Raw genomic sequence first — 23,233 nt, 5'->3', positions numbered from 1 at the left:
CAGGATGCGCAGCCGGGCGTGCGCATCCTGGGCACCCGCCCGCGCTCGGCCCGCGGCGCAGCTGCCGCAGATCCGCCGGGGCCGCCGCCTCCTCCGGGGCTTGGAAACGGCAGGAATCTCCCCACCCCGGCCCCGCGCCCTCCCCCTGCGGGGGCCGCCGGGCGGAGTCGCCCACCTGTCATCCGAGACGCCCCACGTGGGTCGGCCCGGCGGGGGGGAGGAGGGGGTGGGGGCTTGAAAAGGGAGGGAGAGAAGAAGGCTGAGGCGGCGAGGGAGAAAGGCCGGAGCGAGAGGGGGCGGAGTGAGGCCGGGGGGCGAGGGGCCGGGGAGAGCCGGGGGCTCCCGACAGCCGCACCGAGAAGGGGCGAAGAGCGGAAGGAAGAATAAAGGGGACCTGCGGCGTCCAGGGCGGAACTGGTAAGGGGGCAGCGCCGGGCTGGAGAGAGTGGAAAGGATGAGAGGCGGCCGAGAGGAAAGGGCTGAGAACAGGGACGAGGTTGTAGGGAAAGAAGAGCCGAAGAACGATTCTAGGGTGCGGAGAGGCGGAAGGGGAGCTCGGGCCGCCGCGCCTTTAAGGTTGCCAAGGCGACGGCTCTGGCCAGAGCGAGGCGCATTGACGTCAGCAGCCGAGCGCTGATTGGCTGCGGCAGGGTCGTTTCCGGTGGAGCCGCCGCCGAGCCGCTATCGCAGAGTAGACCTGGGCTGGGAGGGAAGCGCCGGGACAGCTCAGCTAGCCGTAGCCTCTCACCCGCTGCCCCGTGTCCGCCGCCGCCCGTCCCCAGGTGAGTGGGGTCTGTGGGGAGTCCCGACGCGCCCCGCTTCGCCTCCCCGCCACCCGTTCGGGGGCGCTGGACCGATCCAAGATGGCGTCACGGGGAGAGACCTGCAGGGGGACGGCCGCACCCCCTGCCCCTCCCCGGCCCCGGCGGGCGCCTCCCCGCAGGCCTCACGCCCCGGGCCGCGCCCCCGGCCCCGAGTCCGCGGCCCCGAGGCCCCCAGGCCTCCGGGGCTGCTCCGGTGCCGGGCTCACCGGCTGCCCGGGCCCTGCGCCCTCCCCGCGCTCCGCGGCGCTCGGGTCCCCGGCCCTCTGCGGCCATCGCGCCCCTGCCGCCTCCGCCCCCGCGCGCAGCGGCCTCTTCGCTCGCCCTCCCCCATTTCCTGAAGGACATCAGTTCGATTTTACTGGAATCCGCCATCGTTTTCCCCAGCCCTGCTGGCTGGTCTTGAGACTCGGCTGTTGTCGTTGTCGTTTTTCGTTCTAGAGTGTCTCGTCATCTCCAGCAGGGGCTTCGCCTCTCCTTCGTGGGATTCCACCCCCATCCCACCCCCACCACCGTGGTTTCAGCCTGCCTCCTAAATTTCTTTTTGTCCCTGTTCACCTCCCTTTTCCCGATCTACCCCTCCCGCCCCCCGTTACCCCGTCTTTTCGCCACCATTGTGGCCTTCCGACCAGAGGAGGATGAAGGAAGGATAGGCCTCCCTTCTTCGTTTTGTAGCCATGACTGTGGCAGGAGTGAAGTGAAGGGCACTCTGCTGTCCTTCCTCTCGAAAATAAGTACGTGGTACCTCTTAACCCCTGCAGCGCAGTGCAGGAGAGATACCAAACCGCTGCTCTGAGAGGTTCTCAAGAGACTGGTCTTTCTGACCAGAGGAGGTGTTCCTGGCAGGTCTGAGGGGCTGCGGTCTGAATCAGCACGTTTCTCGAAAGTGTGCTAGGTATTTCCTCGCGTGAAATCCCTCTGCAACTGATTTGTATCGCAATTGAATTTACAAAAGAAAAGATCTGAGTTGTTTTCTTATGAGTAGATACAATGCAGTGAAAGTTTGAAAGTAGTTAAATAATTTTTGGGGTTGGGGAGAAGCTAAAATGTTGGGCTCTTTAGTTTTATGAACAAGTATGGAGTTCATCTAGGTATATTCGATTAAAAGTATTAAGTCTGTTAAGTTTGGGTTAAGGGGTTCACATGATGACTGCGTTAATCTTGGGGCATTTTTTGTTAAGGTGCTGCCTTAAGAAACCAATGTGTTCTTTTTTAATACATAATTTTGTTTCAAACAAAAAGCCAGTTTCACTTCTTAGACACGGTTCTCTCATTTCTACCGGCCCAAAACCTGATCTTTGAACGGTTTCTCTGATCAGTTGAATAAATGTATTGGTATTCCTGAAATACGTCTGAGTATTTTGAAGCATAAAAGATCTGATTTATCATTGTTCTTGGTGGGCTTTGGTGTTTGAAATGCAGAAAATTCTACTGAAGTGGATTATCAGTTCATAGGATGGTTTGACCTGGAAAAGTGTCTGGTATAAATCTAATGTAAATGAAATTTTTTTTTTTTGATTGTATATTTTTGAAGTAGCATGATTCTTTTTCTGTGGCTTTTAGTTTAGATGCTTGTCAGGGAGCTACAGACTTTCTCATGATCTTTTAGTCTGTTATCACCTTTATCATGAAAGTTGTCAAAACAAAATGAGTAACAGTGTAGCACTTCGGCTTTTGACTCTGGTATTTTATATCTTTTTTCTTTCATATTTACGGTTTCATCTCTGATTTTGAGTGCATTGTATTTCGAAAAGACTGATGCATATTGAATTCAGTTAGGGGGAGAGGACCTCACTTTTATTTTCTAATCTCAGTTGCTTAATAATTAGAAGTTGGAAGGAAGATAATTTATGACTGTTAAATTATTATGTTTTTAATTCCAGGGTAAAGTCTGCTGCTCACTCTTCTATTTCAACTTATTTTACTTTACATCAAGGTAGTTTGAATCCTCTAAAATTCATTAAATGCAGTTTATCTGTTGAATCTTCACGTAAGTTTAAAATTTAACCTATTCTAGCATTTTTCTGTCCAGCTGAAGAAAATGTTTTGACATTTACCTGTCCAAATCTTTTATGATTTACTTGATAAGGTTTTTTTTTGGTTTGCTTTTTTTTGATTATTTATTTATTTTTTTCCTGTTAAGGATTTTTTTTTCTCTTACCAGTGTGTTAGTGTGCTGTTATTTAGGGCTGGAATTTTATAGAAGGGTCTGGAATAAAAGGCTGCTTTTAAAACTCACTGGGGGTTCCTTTTTTGCTTTAAAAAATTTTTGATTACGCTTGTAGTTGGTTGATCAGATCCTTTGCTCCAGTGGTTTGCTGGGTGACAGTAGGACACTCCCCCGGGGTAGGAGGTACATACAGGGAATGTCAGATGCTGTTCATTGTGCTTACTTGCTTTCACTTAGAGCCGGCTTGTGTGCCCTTGTAATTCTCTGTCCTGTTTACCATTTACACACTTCCTACGTCATCATGATTTCTTTTGCAGGGGGAGAACTGAATTGAAATTCCCTTAAGGGCCTCACTCCTCAGCAGTTCACCTCTGCAGGGGATAGTGGCTCATACTTCCTCCCAGGAGCTCAAGTCCTTGCCTTTTCCTGTTGCTGCCTGCAGAACCTACGTGAAACCCTTCTTTGGGAGAATGCTGTTTTCCTACGTATTTTATTCCTGAGCCCCCACTTCCGTGTTTGAAAAAAAAAATCTTCTTAGAAAAAAAGTAGTCCTTGTGAATCAGTTGGCTGATGAATTTATTAAGCCAAAGGCCAAATTGGCATTTGCTCTTTATAAATAGTTCACACAAGCATGTGTGTGTTTTTTCCTCGTAGAGAACCATGGCGTCTGGCAGCACCGCCGCCAGCGAGGAGGAGCGCAGCCTCCGGGAATGCGAGCTCTATGTCCAGAAGCACAACATTCAGGCGCTGCTCAAGGATTCTATTGTGCAGTTGTGCACTGCCCGACCCGAGAGACCCATGGCATTCCTCAGGGAATACTTTGAGAGGCTGGAGAAGGTAAAAATAAATGGGGGGAGAAGATGACCCTGGCAATTGTTAAACGTGATGCTGTAGAATGTCGTTAATCTGTACCATTTGGCAGAAAAGGAGTTCTGACCAAGTAAGAAATCTAAAACAGAATTTCCAAAAAGAAATGCAGTTAAGGCATTTGTAGTGCCTTTTAACTTTGTGATCAGTAGAATTTATCAGAAAACAAACCCATATGCTAAGTTTAGTTGGGTAACAGAGGGCTTCTGCACGTAGTTCCTTGTAACTATTTTAATCCCTAAAATTGATTAAAATATCTAATTAGATACAGTTGATCAGAAGTAGCAGTTGTATGACGAGAAATTCTACAGTACTTGAAAGCAGTGAATGCTTCAGCAAAGCAAGTAAACCAGGTAAACCTTATCTCACCTTTTAAAACCAATATATTGAAGCATGTGAGTCCAGTTTCTGACTGATACATCAGAAATTCTGAATTAGAGATGTCCATATTATTACAGATACCAATTTATCTCAGATGAGTCCACTCTAAGGCAGAAATGTTAAGATTGATGGTTGTCAGAATTTTACTTTATTTACAGTTTCGGTCAGGACGTGATTCCTCTTGGAAAAAAAAATTAATTCAGTTTTTATTCTTTGTTCATCCTCATTGTGTGTATGTCACTGTGATCTAAGCATATAGTCTATGCTTTTCTAAGCAAAATGATAATCAAGAGCAATGCTTCAATTAAGAAATGATGAATGAGAAAGTCTGGAACGTTAAATGTTTTGAGTAGTTTGATTTGTTTTTTTGTGAATCAACGAGGTGAGTTCACAGGTTTTCTTATACATATTGAAGTTTTGATGTGGTTCATAATTATGAACCAATTGGGATGCATTTCTTAGGTATATGATCATTAATTATCTAATTGTATAATAGAAATGTTTGTAATACATCCGCTTTGTTTGGAGAATCTTTTAAGTAGCATACTTTATTACTGAAAGAATCTGTTTATACGGGTTTAAAAAATGTTTGGTAGCTCCCTGATCAGACATTTGCTACTGTTTTCTTGAAAGGCTGTTTGTTAAAATTGGTGTTTAGTCCCATGATTAAAATAATTAACAACAAAAAACAACTATTCAGCCCCCATAAATGTAGCCTTGCTGTCTTAGAATTGTGGTAGAAAGTCTGGTTTTCTCCTTTTTAAGCAATTTCCAAAGAGTTGGTGAAATACTGTAGAGCCAGGCAGCAGTGGGCGTTTCCTGTTTTGAAATAAAGTGTGTTCCTGGAGATCTGGTCCTGAAATGGGTCACTGTAAGGTGATCCCTCTTCGCTTCGGACATCAATAGAAACCATTAAATGAGGGAATGAAGTTGGTGAGACATTAAGTGTGTGTCTTTTTATAGGGAGTGTTGAATGTGTGGTGCTAGTTTCAAAGCCTGGGCTTACCGTAGCGCTGTTTAAGCACTAACCAGCAGGGAAAGCAAGAAACCATTATTAAATAGTTTTTTTGCACATGGGATTTTTAGATTTAACGTGTTTTGTTTGGCTCCTCTACCTTTTAACAAGAGTCAGAGCTGAACATACTCTTTCCTGTAACTCAAGGGTCTTGATTCACTCGCACATACTCCTTTAGCGGGGCTTGAATGTTGCTATCTGGGCTTTCAAGCAACCAGATTTTTGGCTCTTCAGCAGATCATTGTTCTGTACATTAGGTGTTAGGTTTATATGTCTGAAAATATACAATCACGTTCTTGTCACCTCCTTTCCTGTGTTAGCCATGGGTCATGTACCCTCAGCTACTCAATAAGAAATGTGCCAAAGAAGTCACACTTGGTCCATTGAAAGTGTCTACGTTTTGCTTCAGGCTTTCTCCTGGAATTTAAATTCTCATTTCCTCATATGTTGGCACCTTGCCTGTCTGATGGATCAGAGGAATTTTAATAGCTGTGTCCACTGAGTGTCTCCTATGGGCCAGGTACTGTCTGAGTGCTTTGCATACACGCATACTTGTTATTTCGAATGTGTGAGGTAGGTGATCACCGCCATTTTGAGAGGTAGCAGGTAAAACTAAGAAATGAAGTAATGTGGCTGTGGTCTTGCAGTGTAGATAGACCTTGTTGTGGCAGCGTACAGCCCGCCCCTCCAGTTTCAGTGGCTCACTACAAAAGACCTTATTTCTGTATCATGTGTAGCCCTTCTGGGCTCAGCCCATCTTGCCCTCTTGACTCCACAGGTCTTGTTCTGGGGCTGAGTGGAAGGAGCAGGCGCTCTACAGAGCACGCTATTGTCAAGGCAGGGAAGGACCAGAAGCTCGAGGGGGCAGACCGTAGAAGGGGACACAGTGTGGCATGTCTGCTTATAGTCCATGGCCAAGGCAAGTCATATGGCCAAGCCCCAAGTCCATTTGGAAGTTTATTTCATCTACAGGGTCGAGTGGAATGGCGATGGCAGAGAGGGAACAAGTAATTATTGAGAACATGTTAAGTGAGTGTTGAGGGGAGTGTGAACTTAGAACTCTAGAACTTCAGAAGTGCCGTTATCTAGTTTGTTTTGTTTTTTGTTTTTTGTTTTTTTTTTTTATTGCTTTTGTTTTAATAAGTGGGACAACTAAAGAGGGAAGAGACTGACAGCCGAATGACAACAGCAAGAAAAAGGATATAAAAATGTATCATAATGTGTACTAGAATGTGATCTCAGTTAATGGCTCTGAGTGGTCAAGATGAGGTTGTATCTGATTGCCGTTTAAAGATAATCCACGAAACAGTTAAAAATCACCATGCTTTCAGTACTTGAAAATTATTTTAAAAATTCATTTAGGTGTAGTTCCAAATGAGATGTTATTTGTGTAATTTTTCATGAAATTTTTATGAAATGCCAGTGCCTGGTTTTGAGGGGTAGAATGTGTTTTACTTATGGTCTTAAACTAAATTTGGGGAAACTGGACTTTTACAGCTAGAGCTATAGTTTTAGAGTATGAAATGGGAGAATCTCACTGGTGTTGGCATCACCAACATTGGAAAGTGAAGTGAGTTTTCTGAAAAATGTATTTTAAAATATTGGTTACATATTTGCACATGGTTCAGAATTTTACAGGGACAAAGGGTATGACAATAAAATAGGATGGAATATATGCAATATAATGCATTTTCTATTTAACTATGTGTTAGCATATAATATGTAAGATATGTTTTATATATGTACAAATTGTACATTATTATACAATAATATATAAAATATTTTAAAAAGTCTCCTTCCCACTCCATTGTCTTCCTTTAATGTAGCCAGTTTTCCATAGATTATATAAAGGCATTTACCTACAAATTCAGTTATAAAAGAGCTGCTTACTTTCCCAACAGGTGCATGGCATTCCATCGTATGGGTAGACTATAGTTTATTTAATCACTACACTGAAGATCATTTTGTTTCCACTGTTTTACTATTATAAACAACGATACGATGAATAACTTTGTGTGTATCTATCCATATCTTGAAATAAATTTCCAGAAGTAGAATTAATGGATTATTTGGTCAAAAAGTAAACTCAGGCATGCCTGGGTGGCTTTAATTGGTTAAGTGTCTGCCTTCAGCTCAGGTCACGATTCCAGGAACCTGGGATTGAGCCCTGCATCGGGCTTCCTGATCAGTGGGGAGCCTCCCTCTCCCTGTCCCTCAGCCTTTCCCCTCTGCTTGTGTGCCCACGTGCATGCTCACTCTCTATAAATAAAAATAAATAAATATCCTTTAAAAAAAGAAGTAAATGCATTTGTAATTAAGTAGACAAATGTATTAAATGTTTTACTATATGTTTTTCTTAACGGTGGTTTCTTTTTCTTAATTTGAAAATTAGAAAATCCAGAGAAAAGAGAAAAAATAAATCCAAATCTTCCTTCCAGAAAAGAATAAAAATCAGGCATGATTTTACTAATAGAAACTAACATCATTAATACCTTAATGGTTATCATCCTAGACTTTGTTGCTGCATGTATAAGTTCTTTTCTTTGTCTTGATGCCTAAAGCAGGGCTAAATACCACGTAGGAGAAAAAGTAAGCATCTTAATTTCTTTTATTATTATTATTATGAGTTTAAAAAAAAAAAAAAACTATTAGAGTGCTTGTGCACAAACCAGGGGAGGGGCAGAGAGAAAGGGGAACCAAATTTGTGGCTGAGCTGGGAGCCCACATGAGGGGCTCGGCCCAACAACCCAGAGATTATGTCCTGAACCAAAACCAAGAGTCTGACGCTTAACTGAGAACCCAGGGACCCTTCTTTTAATTTAAAAGAAATTAAAAATAAATTTTTTTATCAAAACGTTTTCTGAAATTATCAGTGAATGCTAATAAGTTCATTTACAATTTGAAAGATGGTTTAGAAATACTGGAGAATGAGTTAAATGAATGAGAGTATAGTAGAGAAGATAATCTTATTTATATGAGGCATAATAATTCATTCTTTACTGCAGAGTTAAGAGGAATTGCTAAGCCCTAGATCTGAAAAATAAGAATGTTAGCGTTTATTTCAGTTTTTATATGAATTGGTTTAATGAGTTTGAAGACAAGTAAACTTCTCTTGGTTTTAATTTTGTCATAAACTCTGATAATAAGAAGGTTTCCAGTTCTCTAGGAGAAGTATTGGTAGATCTAATCTTATTTAAATTCTTAGTTACCATCACATCATTTCATTGTTTGTTTCTCTTTGAGACTCCAGCAAGAATATAAATTCCACAGGCTTGGGACTCTTTCCTGTTTGTTTTGACACACTTTTCCTAGCATAGACTTGAGATGGCAGATCTAGAGACTCCTTCCTGAGTTAATGAAATAATCCAGTAACCCCAACATTCTTGTATCACTTTGCTGTAGCTTAGTGGTTATTTCTAGGTAATATGCTTCTTGTGTGTGTGTGTGTGTGTGTGTATATGTTTGGGAGCGAGGTTCATGCTTCATGCTGTCTGTAGCAGCATACAAATCCCCAAGATTTTGTTTTCAGTTTTGTTACTATTGTGTACATTATAAAGCCTTGTTGTCAATCTGTTACTATAACAAGTGTCTCATTTTATATTTGTGGGTTGTGTCTGTATTAATGGCTTTTCATTAAAAATACAGTATCTGTTACTGTCTGAGGAAAAAGTATGTCCTTTCAGATTATCTCTTTTCAAACTTGACTCACTGTTTTTGCATTTGGAATTGGCATTTCCCCCTTTCACATCGGTAATAGAGGAAGAGATTTGAAGTGATGGAGATTGGTTCTTACTGGGATAGGAGAATACCAGATTTACAAACTGAACGATCTCATTTTATAAACCGGCAAATATATTTTTTTTTTTTTTTCCAGGAGGAGGCAAAACAGATTCAGAATCTGCAGAAAGCAAGCTCCCGTGCGGATTCGAGGGAGGATGAAATCTCTCCTCCTCCACCCAACCCAGTGGTTAAGGGCCGGAGGCGCCGCGGTGCTATCAGCGCGGAAGTGTACACGGAGGAAGATGCTGCGTCCTATGTTAGAAAGGTAGGCTTGCCGCCCACGCCCTGGGGAGGCTTGTCCAGGACCCCGTGGTAGTCAGCTGACCTCTGTGGGTGAATGCAAGTGCTGTTTTGAAGAGTAAAGCGCGGACAGGATGGGCTGTGCTTCACCCTTCACAGTTCTTGGGTCCTGGCGAACAGGCTTGCTGTAGTAACGTGCGTCGGAGCAAGTAACTAACGGTGATGGTCAGACAGTGAGTAATGGCGTTTGGGGGCTTTTCCTTCCCACCGGAGGTTGCAGTAGAAGGAGCAGGCAGTACTCTTTTTTTCTCTTGGGTCCTGGTTGGTTTTTTGACATCCTATAATTCATGTTGTGATTTTTAACCTTTTATCCCCTAAGTTTCATCCTTTTGACTTTTTTTTAGAGTTAGCCATCCATTTCGAGTTATGGTGTTAAATCAAGTGGGGAAGAGAATTGTGCTGGCAAGAGGCTTACGAAGCTAGTAGTACGTGATCACGGTTAAGAAATGGCTGTGTCATAAAATGCTTAGTGTTCCCTCAGAATAGTGACCTTGGTTAAGGTGCCGATGGTTTATTTGTTGACTGGAACCCAAACACCAGCCTTTAAATACAGGCTTGGTTGTAGGCAAGGGGATTAATTAGTCAGTATTTATTGAGTACTTTAATATTGAATAAAGTATTGAGTACTTTATAGATCAAAGATATTACAAGTGTGTTGTGTTAAATACTTAACACAAAGCGGTCTTGTTTAAATACCGTAATGTATCTTGACATTCAGTTGAAATGCGTGTTCAAACATGCTATGCTTTTGATTTATGGAATTGTTACTGGACCTTCTGTTCTTTTCTAGGTTATACCAAAAGATTATAAGACGATGGCTGCTTTGGCCAAAGCCATTGAGAAGAATGTGCTCTTTTCTCATCTTGATGATAATGAGAGAAGGTACGTGCAGGTTCTTTGTTATTTCAGTACAGTTGTGGCCCCACACTAGTCGCATCATTGTTGCAAGTTTTAAGACTCTTAATAATTGTTTTCCTGAGGACAGTCCAGGCTGAAAATCTGGGAGCTTTAAGTCTAAAGTTAATGTTTGCAATCCGTAGAAGACGCAGATGGGGTGTAACTTGAGGCCTTCTCTCTCTTGCAGTGATATTTTTGATGCCATGTTTCCGGTTTCCTTTATTGCTGGAGAGACTGTTATTCAGCAAGGTAAGGGCTTCTCCCCTGTGTCCTGTAGTCCTGCGGGAAGTTGGTGTTCCTCCTTCAGTCTACCATTTTCTTCTGTCTTAATACTCCTGGATTTTCCTATTTCTTTTTCTTTCTTTCCTTTTTTTTTTTTTTCTGTGAGTATAGTTGACACACAGTGTTATTTTAGTTTCAGGTGTGCAACTTAGTGGTTTGACAAGTTTATACATGATGCTGTGTTCACCGCATTTATGGTATCATCTGTTCCTTTATCAGTATTACAGTATTGTTGATTATATTCCTTATGCTGTCTCTTTTATTCCTATGATTTATTCATTCCATAACTGGAAGCCTGTACCTCCCACTCCCCTTCACCCATTTGCCCAACTCCCCACCACCTTTCTCTTCTGGCAACCATCAGTTTGTTCTCTGTATTTATAGACCTGATTCTGCTTTTTGATTGTTTATTCATTTGTAGGTGTGTGTGTTTGCTTTTGGTTTTTTCTTTTTTTAAGATTCCACTTAAGGAGTGGAATCATTCGGTATTTATCTTTCTCAGTCTGACTTATTTTGCTTAGCATAGTACCCTTTGGGTCCATCCATGCTGTTTAAAATGGCACCATCTCATCCATTTTTATGGTTGTATAATATTTCATTGTGTATATACCCCAAGTTTTCCTTGTCCATTCATCTATTGATGGCTGCTTCGGTTACTTCCGTATCTTGGTTATTGTAAACAATGCTACAGTAAACAATAGGGGTCCATATATCTTTTCAAATTAGTGTTTTCATTTTTTTCTGGTTAATACTCAGTAGTGGGATTATTGGATTATGTAGTATTTCTATTTTTAGGGTTTTTTTTTTAAGATTTTATTTATTTATTTATTTGTCAGAGAGAGAGAGAGCGCGCACCCGCACGCGGCACGAGCGAGTACACAAGTGGGCAGAGCGGAGAGAGAAGCAGGCTCCCTGCTGAGCAAGGAGCCCGATGCGGGACTCGATCCCAGGACCCTGGGATCATGACCTGAGCCAAAGGCAGCAGCTTAACCGACTGAGCTACCCAGGCGTCCCTAATTTTTTGAGAAACTTCCATACCTTTTCCATAGTGGCTGTACCAATTTATATTCCCCCCAACAGTGCAATGAGGGGTCCTTTCTCTCTGCATCCTCCCCAGCACTTCTTATTTCTTGTCATTTTGATTTTAGCTATTATAATTGGTATTAGATGAAACTTCATTGTGGTTTTGATTTGTATTTCCCTGATGATTAGTGATGTTGAACATCTTTTCATGAGCCTGTTGGTCTTGTATATGTCTTTGGGAAAATGTCTGTTCAGATCCCCTATCCCATTTTTTAATCAGATTGTATCTTTTTTGGTGTAGAGTTTATAAGTTCTTAATGTATTTCAGATATTAACCCCTTATTGGATATATGATTTGCACATAACTTCTCCTGTTCGGTAGATTGTTTTTTTGTTAGTGGTTTCCTTTGCTGTGCAAAAGCTTTTTATTTCGATGTAGTCCCTTGCTTTAGGAGACATATCTAGAAAAATGTTGTTAAAGCCAATGTTAGAGAAATTATTGCCTATATTACACTCTCTTACAGGATTTTTATGGTTTCAGGTCTCACATTTAGGTCTTTAATCCATTTTGTGTTTATTTTTGTGTATAGTATAAGAAAATGGTCCAGTTTCGTTCTTTTCCATGTAGCTGTCCAGTTTTCCCAGCATTATTTTTTGAAGAACCTGTCCTTCCCGCAGCATATATTCTCGCTTCTTTTGTCCTAGATTAGTTGGTCATATACTTGTGGGTTTATTTCTGGGCTCTCACTTCTGTTCCATTGATAGATGTGTCCCTTTTTTTGCTGTACCATGCTATTCGGATCACTACAGCTTTGTAGTGTATCTTGGAATCTATCTGGTATTGTGATACCTCCAGCTTTGTTGTTTTTTTCCTCAGGATTGCTTTGGTTATTTGGGATTTTCTGTGGTTCCATACAGATTTTAGTATTACTTGTTCTAGTTTTGTGAAGAGTGCTGTGTTGGTATTTTGATAGGCTGTAGATTGCTTTGGGTAGGAGGGACAGTTTAGCAACGTAACTCTTCCAGTCTATGATGAAATATCTTCGTTTTTGTCATCTTCAGTTTCATTCATTAGTGTTTTATAGTTTTTGGAGTATAGCTCTTTCACCTCTTTGGTTTATTCCTTGGTATTTTATTCTTTTTTGGTGCAGTTGTAAATGGTGTTTTTAAAATTTCTCTTCCCTCTTTGTTATTACTGTATAGAAAGGCTATTTATTTCTGGCTTTTAATTTTGTATCCTGCCACTTCACTGAATTCATTTATTACTTCTGATAGTTTTTTGTTAGCGTCTTTAGGATTTTCTGTGTATAATATTGTGTCATCTGCAAATAGTGACAGTTTAAATTTCTTTACCCATATGGATGCCTCATTTGTTTCTCTTGTCTGATTGCTGTGGCTAGGACTTCCAGTACTGTGTTAGAAAAAGTGGGGAGAGTGGACATCCTTGTCGTGTTGCTGACCTCAGAGGGAAAGCTCCCAGTTTTTCACCATTGAGTATGATGTTAGCTTAGCTGTGGGTTTTCATATATGGCCTTGAATATATTGAGGTATGTTCCCTGTAGAGTTCATACCTCCTCAAACTATTCCAAAAAGTAGAAGAGGAAGAAAAGCTTCCAAATACATGCTATAAGGCCAGCATTACCCTGATATCAGAACCAGACAAAGACATCACCAAAAGAGAGAACTATAGCCCAATCTCACTGAGAACGTAGTTGCAGAAATCCTAAACAAAGTAATAGCATGAAGCAGTACATTAAAAAGACTGTTCACCACAATCAGGTGGATTTATTCTGTGGATGTGAGGATGGGTCAGTATTCACAAATCAATCAATATCATACACCACATCAGCAAAATGACAAAAGTCATATGATCAAACTAAGTGATCCTATTTTTTTTTAAGTTAAAATCCTTTGAACTAAAAGGTACAGTTTCTCTAAAGGACTACTATTTTTCTAATATCTGATACAGTTTTGTTTATACTAACTCTTAAAAAATATTCTTACATTTTAATTTCGAATTTCGTGTGGGATTTCAGAACCATGTGTCTTCCATATATCCTTTATATTCGTTATTAAACACTTACAGAGCAAAATAAAGTAGGAAGTAGCAGAGCATTTGCATTCTTAATCATACAGCCCATCTATTTATAAGGTTCTGGGGCTTCTACTGATTCTTAACTTTTTTGCCCTGTATATGGATATGGGTCTAACCTTATGGGTATCTGCCTGTCCCCCTCCTCACCCCAGCCTTTTAAAATGCCTTTTAAAATTTATTCTTGAATATTTTCATTATGGGTCTCCATAATCCATTTCTTTTCCAGGTTAGTGACAGTCTGATGTTTTGTTACTTTCTGAGTTGTTTCTTGTTTTGTTGTTACAAATGACGTAGCAATTAAAATATTTGTACACATGTAGCTTTTTTTTCCCCCCAGAGATATTCTTCACTAGGAGATGACTAAAAAAATTGATCAGTTTTATGGCTTTAAAGACATATTGCTGGACTTTTTTTCCCCTGAAAGGTTATGTTAATTTATAACACACTTTCTCTCATCACCTGTATAAAATAAGTTTATTTATTATTTTACATTAATTTGGTAGTTCTGATATATGTTTCTTTAATTTATATCGCACATCTGACATTTTTACTCTCTTTTAGGTGACGAAGGTGATAACTTCTATGTGATTGATCAAGGAGAGATGGATGTAAGATTTAATAATAGCAAAAATATATTGATTATTGTAGAAGTTAATGTGCTGATATTTATTACTATTAAGAGTTTCTGAAGGGCTTGTATAACTCCTACATGTCAAATTCCATCAACATCTTTTGCTAAATATTTTAATAATACAGTGAAACTTTAAACTATTGAAGATAATTTCTTTAGCTAGACATTAGTTTTTTTGTTTTTTTTTTTTTTGGAGAGAGAAAGCATGCACGCATGCTTGAGAGTCGGGGGAGGAGGAAGGGAAGAGGGAGAGAGAGAATCTTAAGCAGATTACATGCCCAGCACCGATGCGGAGCTCTGTCTCACAACCCTGAGATCATGACCCGACCAGAACTCAAGAGTCAGACGTTGAACCAGCAGCCACCCAGGCGCCTCTTGGTTTAAATCTTGCTGGAGTCACGGTTGAGGTGTTTGTGTGTGCTCTGTGGTAAGACAGATGGGAGAGTCTCAGTCCTACGTGGTCATTAGCTCTGAGACTTGGTATAGGTTTTTCGATTCTGTGAGTCTTGTTTACAAGTGAAATGTGGATAATAATAGCACTGCTGTCAAGGATTATTAGACAGTTCAGTGTCTCCTGCAGGTGAGATGCTCAGCACAGTTACGTGACACAGCACTCTGAGTGTACGTGATGGTTAATGCTGTTTACCTTTCTGTCCTGGTCATCCCTATGGGAACCTTTTTCTTATCTGGTAATTAAACCAGGTAATTCACAGACACTCTGGGTTTATTTAATTCACCATCAAACAGCAACTGCTTTGCTATGCTTTCTCAAAAACATATATTCTATTCTTGAAACAAAGTTCAAGATTCTGCGCCCTTAGAAAGTTTTGTGGATTTTTAATAGTCCTCTGTTTGCTGAGTATTGGAAAAAACTCATTCTTTGTCATTTGTGTTTTAGGTCTATGTCAACAATGAATGGGCAACCAGTGTTGGGGAAGGAGGGAGCTTTGGGGAACTTGCTTTGATCTATGGAACACCTAGAGCCGCCACTGTCAAAGCAAAGACGAATGTGAAATTGTGGGGAATTGACCGAGACAGCTACAGAAGAATCCTCATGGTGAGACAGCGTGGATTTTCGAGTGCAATTTAGGATTTCAGTCTATGTAACTGGTGTTTGAGTAATATCACCAGATCTTGTAGAACAAATGTCTGGCTAGAAAAAGCATAGGAAACAATTGTGTAATGGCCAGGTCCCCTTTGGAAGTCTGTCCATATGCCGATCTTTACTTTATCTTTGCACTGAGATAGCTTGATAGGTGTTACTTCTAAGTGCATAAAGTGACTTAAAGCCAGTCAGAAGTAATCCGCTTCCCTAAACTGCGGGTGGGTTATCTGTAGTGCAGATGTCCCCTTTCACTGAAGGAGTAAACAAAATAATAAAACCACTGGAACATTCTGCTGATGTAGGCAGACTTTTTGAGAACTTCTCGGTGGATTTATAGAGTAGCTATAGATTTAAGTGCCAGCTAATGGCATGAGTCCTCTTGAGTGATTTCCGTAAATTTGCGCAGTGCCTGTCTGGCTGTTTGACAATATGCACTTGGCTGTATTCTGAATATTTTGTGTATTTGGGGAATATGTGTGGACAGTTAAATATATACGTGCGTGTGACGACATTGCAGAGGACGGTGTTTCCCTCTCACCTTCCCACAGGTGTATTTAACCTTATAGATAAGACAGCTAGGTTAGGTTTGGGTGATGGCACTGTTTTTGGTGGGAGGTCTAGAAGTGGTAGCAGTTTTATTTCCTCACTTCTGTGGAGGGTTGGGGTTGTGGGGAAGAACCCTGGGTTGGAAATATGTTCAGCTACAGTCACACATAAAACTTTTTTTTTTTTTTAAGAACTGATTATTTATTTGGCATTTCACTAATTGGTGATTTTAGGCACCTTCTTTGGCCATATTCCTGATGTTATACCTTTTTTTGAGGAGGGGAGTGATGAGGGGGAAGGAACAGGTAGAGAATCCCAAGCAGGCTCCATGCCCAGCACACAGAGCCTGACCTGGGGCTCGATCTCACAACCGCAACGTTATGACCTGAACCAAAATCAGCAGTCAGACTCAACTGAGCCACCCAGGTTCCCCAGGTTGGTGTTACTTTGAAGAATGAGTTACTAAGCTTTTTATTGAGCTGAACAGAGGGTTTACCATCACCAACCAGAAGAAAAATAATCATGTATCGAGAAGCAACAGCAAGTGTTGACTATTTTTTTTAAGTTTACTTAACACTCAATATTTATTAGCTCACAGCATTATGTGATAATTAACACATTTTTGAGATGACTTTTATTTTTTTCGTTTATAGGGAAGCACTCTGAGAAAGCGGAAGATGTATGAGGAGTTTCTTAGTAAAGTATCTATTTTAGGTGAGTTTTGGAAGATTGCACAGAGAATCAGTAAATTGAAGTGTTGGTGATAGTTAAGAAGAACCTATTGCATTTCATAAAAACTGCTCTGGTTATCAAGTCACCTTTTTTTTTTCTTTTTCTTTCTTTTTTTTTTTTTTGCTAATAGTAATGAAAAACACGTGGGATACAAAGTTGAAGTTTGACTAAGTTAGAAGTAATTTTACAGCATATTTAATTTGGTAGTATATGACAAACCTCTTAATTAGAAATGGTGGGCCTGAGAAAAGCTTCTTGGATTTGTGTGCTCCACATTCCTCTAGGAGAGGCAGAGAGGCTATAAGTGTCCTCCTTTGACAGTGGACACTAGTAGTTGTTCCCCCTGCGATGTCTGTCTCTTTTGCTCCATTGGTGAGTTTATCAATAGGTTCAGGACAGTGAGTATTGCTAAGAATGCCTTTTCCCTGTAGAAAGATTAGGTGCCATTTTTGGACTTTTCTCTGAAAAAGTTCTAGAATTGTGAAGTTTAGAGTAAAGCAGGTTAACTCGAGATAATTGTGTGTATTTTCTTTTGTGGCCTTAGGATGTGGTGACAACTTGTTCTTCCCTGGGAGGGGAGTGTGTGCTGATTCTTAGGTAGTAGTCTTCTGCCATTGTTTTGTTAGAGCAAATGGACTTTTCCCCTTATTTTTCCTTTCTCCGAAAGGATTACATTTAGTTTGTGACTTGGGTTTCAGTTTGGCCTTTGAGAGCTAATATCACTGTCAGTTCTCCTTGTTGGCTTCATAAGTAAATTCAACTTGGGATTTAAATAGATAAGTTATTTCCGTGAACCTTTGGAATAGTACAGTTGATGATACTCTCACTTCTGGGTCTTGTAGGTTAGATTTGCATTGATGGTGTTCATTAGGAGACTTACTGATTACTTTTTTTTAACTCCTTTACCATTGAGTGCAGTTGGTACAAATTAGAACGGCCACTGGACTACTGAAGTAAGGGTCTGAGGGTCGTCCGTAAGTAAGAGGAGGATCTGGCTGAGATTTGAGGTAATTGAAGAGAGGTGCCGTGTTTAATCTGTAACACTGGATATCGAATGGGCATGGCTGTTCGATTGATTCTCTTTGTAGTTTATTTTTTGACATTTTTAGCAGTGACAGTGTGGAGAAATTCTTTTGATTCTTGCCTTTCAGAATCTCTGGACAAGTGGGAACGTCTCACGGTAGCGGACGCACTGGAACCTGTTCAGTTTGAAGATGGGCAGAAGATTGTGGTGCAGGGAGAGCCAGGGGATGAGTTCTTCATTATTTTAGAGGTAAAGGTATCTGTGTTTGATGCTTAAAAAAAAAAAATCGTAAGAGATTTTGTAAAATTATAAAATTATAAGAGAGAAAAAAAGGGCCCAATTCTGATTTATAGTTTGATTTTTTTTTAAAGAATACCTGACAGTTTTATTTAAAAATTATCTTTCACTTTGAAGTGGTGCTGTTTGGTTTTCTCCCAGGTCACCACATTTTATTTCATTTATTAATTTTTAAAAAGATTTTTAAAAAATTTTTTGAGAGGGGGAGAGAAGGGAGTCGGGGAGGGAGAAGCTGACTCCCTGCTGAGCAGGGAGCCTGATATGGGGCTCCATCCCAGGACCCTGGGACCATGACCTGAGCTGAAGGCAGACACCCTAACGGACTGAGCCACCTAGGCGCCCAAGTCACCACGTTTTAAATGAGTTTGAGTCAGAATTCTGGAAGGCTATTCGTGAGGTAATAGCCAAATTCTGACCTACTCAGTCCTTATGCAAGCCAAATGAAAGTCAGCCATGTAGCTTAACTCTCAGGGATCTGTACCATCCTTGTTAAAATCCTGTGTTTGGACTGTTTGGCAAACAAGGACTAAAGGCAGGTGTTTCAATTGTAAGAGTTACTATGTTTCATATTTTCACAATTCATGGAGATGTGTAACAGTTGCTCTTGCCTGCCAAGCAGAGCCAAAGAGCAGATTTTCTGTGAAAGTGGCTCAGTAGGTGCTAACTGGATAATTCAGGAGTCACACTCTTTCTCTGAAGGGCCAGTTGGGAAGTCATTGAGGCTTTTGTGAACCTTCGGGTTTGTATTGCAAAGACTCCGCTCTTGTTAGAGTGCAAAAGTGACAGTGTGTAAATGAATGGGTATGCTGTTCCTCGTAACATTTTATTTATAAAAACTGAGCTTGGGTCTGGCCCTCTGGCTGCAGTTTGCTAACCTGAGTCTGAGCCTTCTGGGTTCCTCGGTATGATGAGGAGACCCTCCCGGGGGGGCTGCTGGGTGGATGGGGCCTGATAGCTCCTGGTGGGACTCTTCCCGGTCGTCTTTTATATGGACGGGGAGATTGAAATTGAAATCACTGCTGAAACCTTTTTTTGGAGTTTTAACTTTTTTTAACAAAGTAGCCAAAATTGTGTTGGACATTGTTACCCTGGTGTTAAAGTATTTGTTTTGCTGTTTGGTGATTGTATTGTAGGGTTCAGCTGCTGTGCTGCAGCGTCGGTCAGAAAATGAAGAGTTTGTTGAAGTGGGAAGACTGGGGCCTTCTGATTATTTTGGTATGTGGATTTCCTTGAACTAGATACGTAGTTAAGTCACCTTTCAGTGAGATAGCATAGTCTCCATAGTCTGTCTTAGTTTTCTCTTTCTCCCGAAGTTTATTTTTTAATCGCAGTCTCTCAGAGAGAGAGATTTTGGAGTGCCTGCCTTTAACCTGTTAATACTCAAGTTACTGATTGTCTCCTGTCTACCAGGTTTTTTTTTTTTTTTTTTTTTAAGTGCGTATGGGTGGTTTGTCCTAATTTACTGAGTTATTAGGACAGATGAGCCTTGCTTTCTCACTGCCGTCGTTTCCTGTCGATGCTCACCGGCCCCCGTGTCTTCTCCCCGCGCCAGGTGAGATCGCGCTCCTGATGAACCGCCCCCGCGCCGCCACGGTGGTGGCTCGCGGCCCTCTGAAGTGCGTGAAGCTGGACCGACCCAGATTCGAACGTGTTCTCGGCCCGTGCTCAGATATCCTCAAACGAAACATCCAGCAGTACAACAGTTTTGTGTCTCTGTCTGTCTGAGATCGGCCTCCTCTGCCTCCCTTTCCTCCCCCCGCCTCCCCCAGTCCGGGCTTCACCCCTGCAGACTGCTTTCTCTTCCTCTTCGCAGCGCCACGTGGCCGCTGGTGCCGCCGCTTCTCGTCTGTTTCTATTCAGAGTTGCTTTTATTGCACCGTTTTTAATTTGGAGCATTGATCGAATGCTCAGGCACAGTTAAATAAATAGAAAGAGTTCTGTGGAGACCTCGCTGTTACTGCTTCTCTGTGTGCAGTGTTAGTGTTCGACCTAGGCAGTGCGTGCCCTGCTTTCCGGTGAGGGTGCGTCCCTGCGCCGCGCGGAGTAGAGTAAGGGTGTCCCAGTGCAAGATTTGTTTTTTTCAGTGACACGATTTTCCAGTTATCATAAGCATATTTTAGACTGTGGCCATATATGCTGTGTGTCTTTATAGAATAAATGATTTCTCATTAAGCTCTGAGGATTAGGAAAAACAGATCTAGAAAAATCTTAGTATAGTAGAAAGACATCTGCCTGTGTTTAAACTAGTTTAAGGGTGGAAAAGTGCCCATTTTTGCTAGTTATCGGATGGATAATGGTCTGTTGAGTTTTGTTTTTTGTTTTTTGTTTTTTTTTCTCTTAAACAGAATTTTTGTCAAGCTCATCCGCCTGGTTTTGTCTCCTGTTAGTGTTTCCTCCAATTCCGAAACGTGTGGGTGTGGCTATCTGTGCCTGCCTTTGGAGTTTGAAACCAAATCGTAGACTGCAAATACTGAGTTGTGATTTAACTGTGTCTGCCTCAGCTCAAATACTGCGATTAGACCTTTATTTATCCAGCTAGTGCCAAATATTGATCATCAGATGCTGAATCGGGAGTAAGAATTTGAGGTCTACAGTCTAGGTTAACTTAGAGCTTTGGCTGAATGTATGACGTCCTTCAGTTGGCTCCAGGATTCTCTCCTGTGCTCCCTGAACGCTGGCTGCCGGAGACGGAGTCGGCTGGGAGTGGACCGGACAGATGAAACAGACGTCCCAATAAAAGAATGGAGGTGATGTTGGTAAAGGAGAAATGCCAGGGGGACAAAGTTCAGTGTTGGGGACTCTGTCCCACTAACTTCATCGGGACACGAGATTTGGGAGGAAGTGTTTTATTTTGGTTTTCCCTTTTTATGTCAGCTAGAATTTGTGGTGGTTGGGGGTGGGGGTGGGTGTGTCTGTGTTGTTTCTGAGTGGTCTACAAGGCCATCCTGCTGAAAAGGTCTGCTTTTCTATTTAGCGTTTATTTTCTGTGGCACACTTCTTTTGTAAAAAACTTGTGTTTTGAGTCTTAATTGTTTTCCAGTATTTTCCAGCCTTATCATCCTTATATGTTACATTATTCCATGTGCACCAATGATACCCAGCAGTTTATTTTTATTATTGTTGGTTTTTTTTTTAAACAAAATTTCACCGTTCTGTAATGTTAGGCACTTTTATTTTCATTATGATTTATATATAATGTAGGGGTTATATTTGGGAGTGACTGCAAGCATTTTTTTCCATTTGTGTGCAACTGGCTCTGATTATTAATCCTCTCTCCTACCCTGTCCTGGGTCATTTAAATTGGTTGTGATAGATTTGTTTCATAGATTTGAACAGTTTTAGGTTGTCAATAAGTTTGGAGTATAGATCTGGGAAAGAGGTTTTATTTACATTTTAGCGTGAGATAGAAAGCCACCTTACTACAAATTCTTTTGTTTCAAAATAATCTATATTAAATGGGGGTTTTCTGACCTGTACTTTGTGTTTAGCTACCTTTTTCTATTTAAAAAATTAAAAATAAAAGTTATGTTCTTATTAGCTTAAAGCTTGATTTGATCTTTGTTTAAATGCCAAAACTGTACTTATATGAATTATTTAGAATGCCATAAATTTGCACAGTTCTCATATGTGTATATAATCATGTTCATGTATATTTAGATACATTTAACGCTTTCTAAATGAGTTTTGCTCTTAAATCATTTGGCTTGCTGTTTACTCCCTTTTGTAGTTTTTAATCTAAGGAATTTTAAGTCTAAATTTAAAAATTAATCACATTTAAAGCTTTCTCTTTGTGCAATCTAAGAAAATGTGAGAAATCACAATTGGTGTAGTTTGTCTTAGTTGATATTCAGGGCTTTAGAAGTCATTATTTCTGGGCGTGGTGAGTGAATTTAAGAGATCTACTGCTCTAGAAAGTATAGATGGCCAAAGGACCATTTTGTATCGTTTCCTGGTTACTAGTCTGATTATACTGTGTGTGCTAATATACTCTATTCTTTTTGTTATAGATTGTCTTAATGGTAGGTGAAGTAATAAAAAAAGATTAAATAATTTAAATCCTTAAATGAATCAGTTTTTCTTCCCCTCTTCCTTTCTTTCTTGTCTTCTTCCCCTTCACCCCCAGAAACTTTGAATCTGGTGGACAAGAATGAAAATCAAGAGTGAATTATGGGGTTAGTGTTTTGAAAGAATGTTTGTTTTCAGTGTTTTCCAACCCATTCCAAAGAATGAATCTCAGATCCTTACCTGAAGTGTGATTGAGTTGTAGCAGATCTGTTTACTGAGTAACGGAAGGAAAAGATTAAATCAAAAGCCAAAAGAGTGCCTTTTTATTCCAGACGGACTGGTTCTCTGGTCTCAGAACTTTGCCAGACTTCATGGGAGATGTCATTTCTGGATCAGCATACTCTGTGGTTTAAATTTAATACATGCCTTTGGGTATTTAGGTCTGTTTACTTACATATATTTTACATTCATGAAGTCTTACTTCTGATAGTCCTCATATTTCTGAGATGATTAAGTTGTACTCATTAGTTAGTTGGTATTTATTCCTTCATATTCAGTGAAGTTGGAGGTGTGTCGAATTCTAGAACATTCTTTAATTTGTGCTGCTTTGTAACAGATGTACTTTTGTCCGGATTCAGTAGCCCCTTCCCTTAGCCCACTGGAGGGGGGAACATTCAGAGTCACCACAGAATGTAACTGAGGAGAACTTCTTCAGATTGACTGTACTGGTTCTAATTTCATTCTCCTAGAACTCTGGCTCACGTGGAGTTGTTTTTTTGTTTTTTAATGACTTAAATATTTACATTTATTTATTTATTTTTAAATATTGACATTTTAAAATTGAAGTAGCATGATGTTCATTCCCTTAGTACTGCTTTATCTCCATAACCACAAATTAATAACTGAACCTTTTTGTATTTTTGTTCCGCCCAGGCAGCGTATTTTTAAATGGGCTAGGACACCATCGAGAGGCGAATGGGCTAGGACACCATCGAGAGGCGGCGGCCAGAACACCATTTAATGTGTCCCCCAAAGTCCTGTCGTACCGCTGCCAGTGAAGGCTGCAGCTAGGAGGCTCTGAAAGGGAGTCTTAAATCTCCCTTCTAACCCTGTGGAGCTTTCACATAGAAATCAATATTATTGTGTACATTTAATGTTAGAATTTGTTAACATTAAGTTCAGAGCTGTGACTTCATCCTGAGTCGACCTAAATCTCAAACCCCTAATGAGTTTAATTTTTTCGTTTTGTGGCAATTTCTGCC

At 40.7% G+C, this 23,233-nt stretch overlaps 1 protein-coding gene across 3 annotated transcripts; it reads left to right on the top strand.

Moving 5' to 3' along the window:
- The first annotated feature begins 328 nt into the window (after positions 1–328).
- On the top strand, positions 329–22,030 carry PRKAR1A (protein kinase cAMP-dependent type I regulatory subunit alpha). 3 transcript variants are annotated; one of them, XM_032870765.1, is made up of 11 exons: positions 329–417; positions 3,646–3,828; positions 9,129–9,299; positions 10,125–10,216; positions 10,419–10,480; positions 14,193–14,239; positions 15,161–15,319; positions 16,567–16,627; positions 17,797–17,918; positions 19,100–19,181; positions 19,519–22,030. In XM_032870765.1, the coding sequence occupies exons 2-11, from the start codon at positions 3,652–3,654 to the stop codon at positions 19,689–19,691; spliced, it is 1,146 nt and encodes a 381-aa protein (XP_032726656.1). In that variant the 5' UTR covers positions 329–417; positions 3,646–3,651; the 3' UTR covers positions 19,692–22,030. The 3 variants fall into 3 exon arrangements, with proteins under 3 accessions (XP_032726656.1, XP_032726655.1, XP_032726657.1); XM_032870764.1 differs by lacking the exon at positions 329–417 and adding an exon at positions 637–782; XM_032870766.1 differs by lacking the exon at positions 329–417 and adding an exon at positions 3,161–3,403.
- Positions 22,031–23,233: the final 1,203 nt, after the last annotated feature.

Source organism: Lontra canadensis, unplaced genomic scaffold (genome assembly GCF_010015895.1).
Source record: "Lontra canadensis isolate GAN:19392208 unplaced genomic scaffold, GSC_riverotter_1.0 scaffold41, whole genome shotgun sequence".
In the NCBI taxonomy this organism is placed as follows: Eukaryota; Metazoa; Chordata; class Mammalia; order Carnivora; family Mustelidae; genus Lontra; species Lontra canadensis.
The sequence above is the reverse complement of the archived record's forward strand: the minus strand, read 5'-3'. Positions and strand labels throughout refer to the sequence as shown.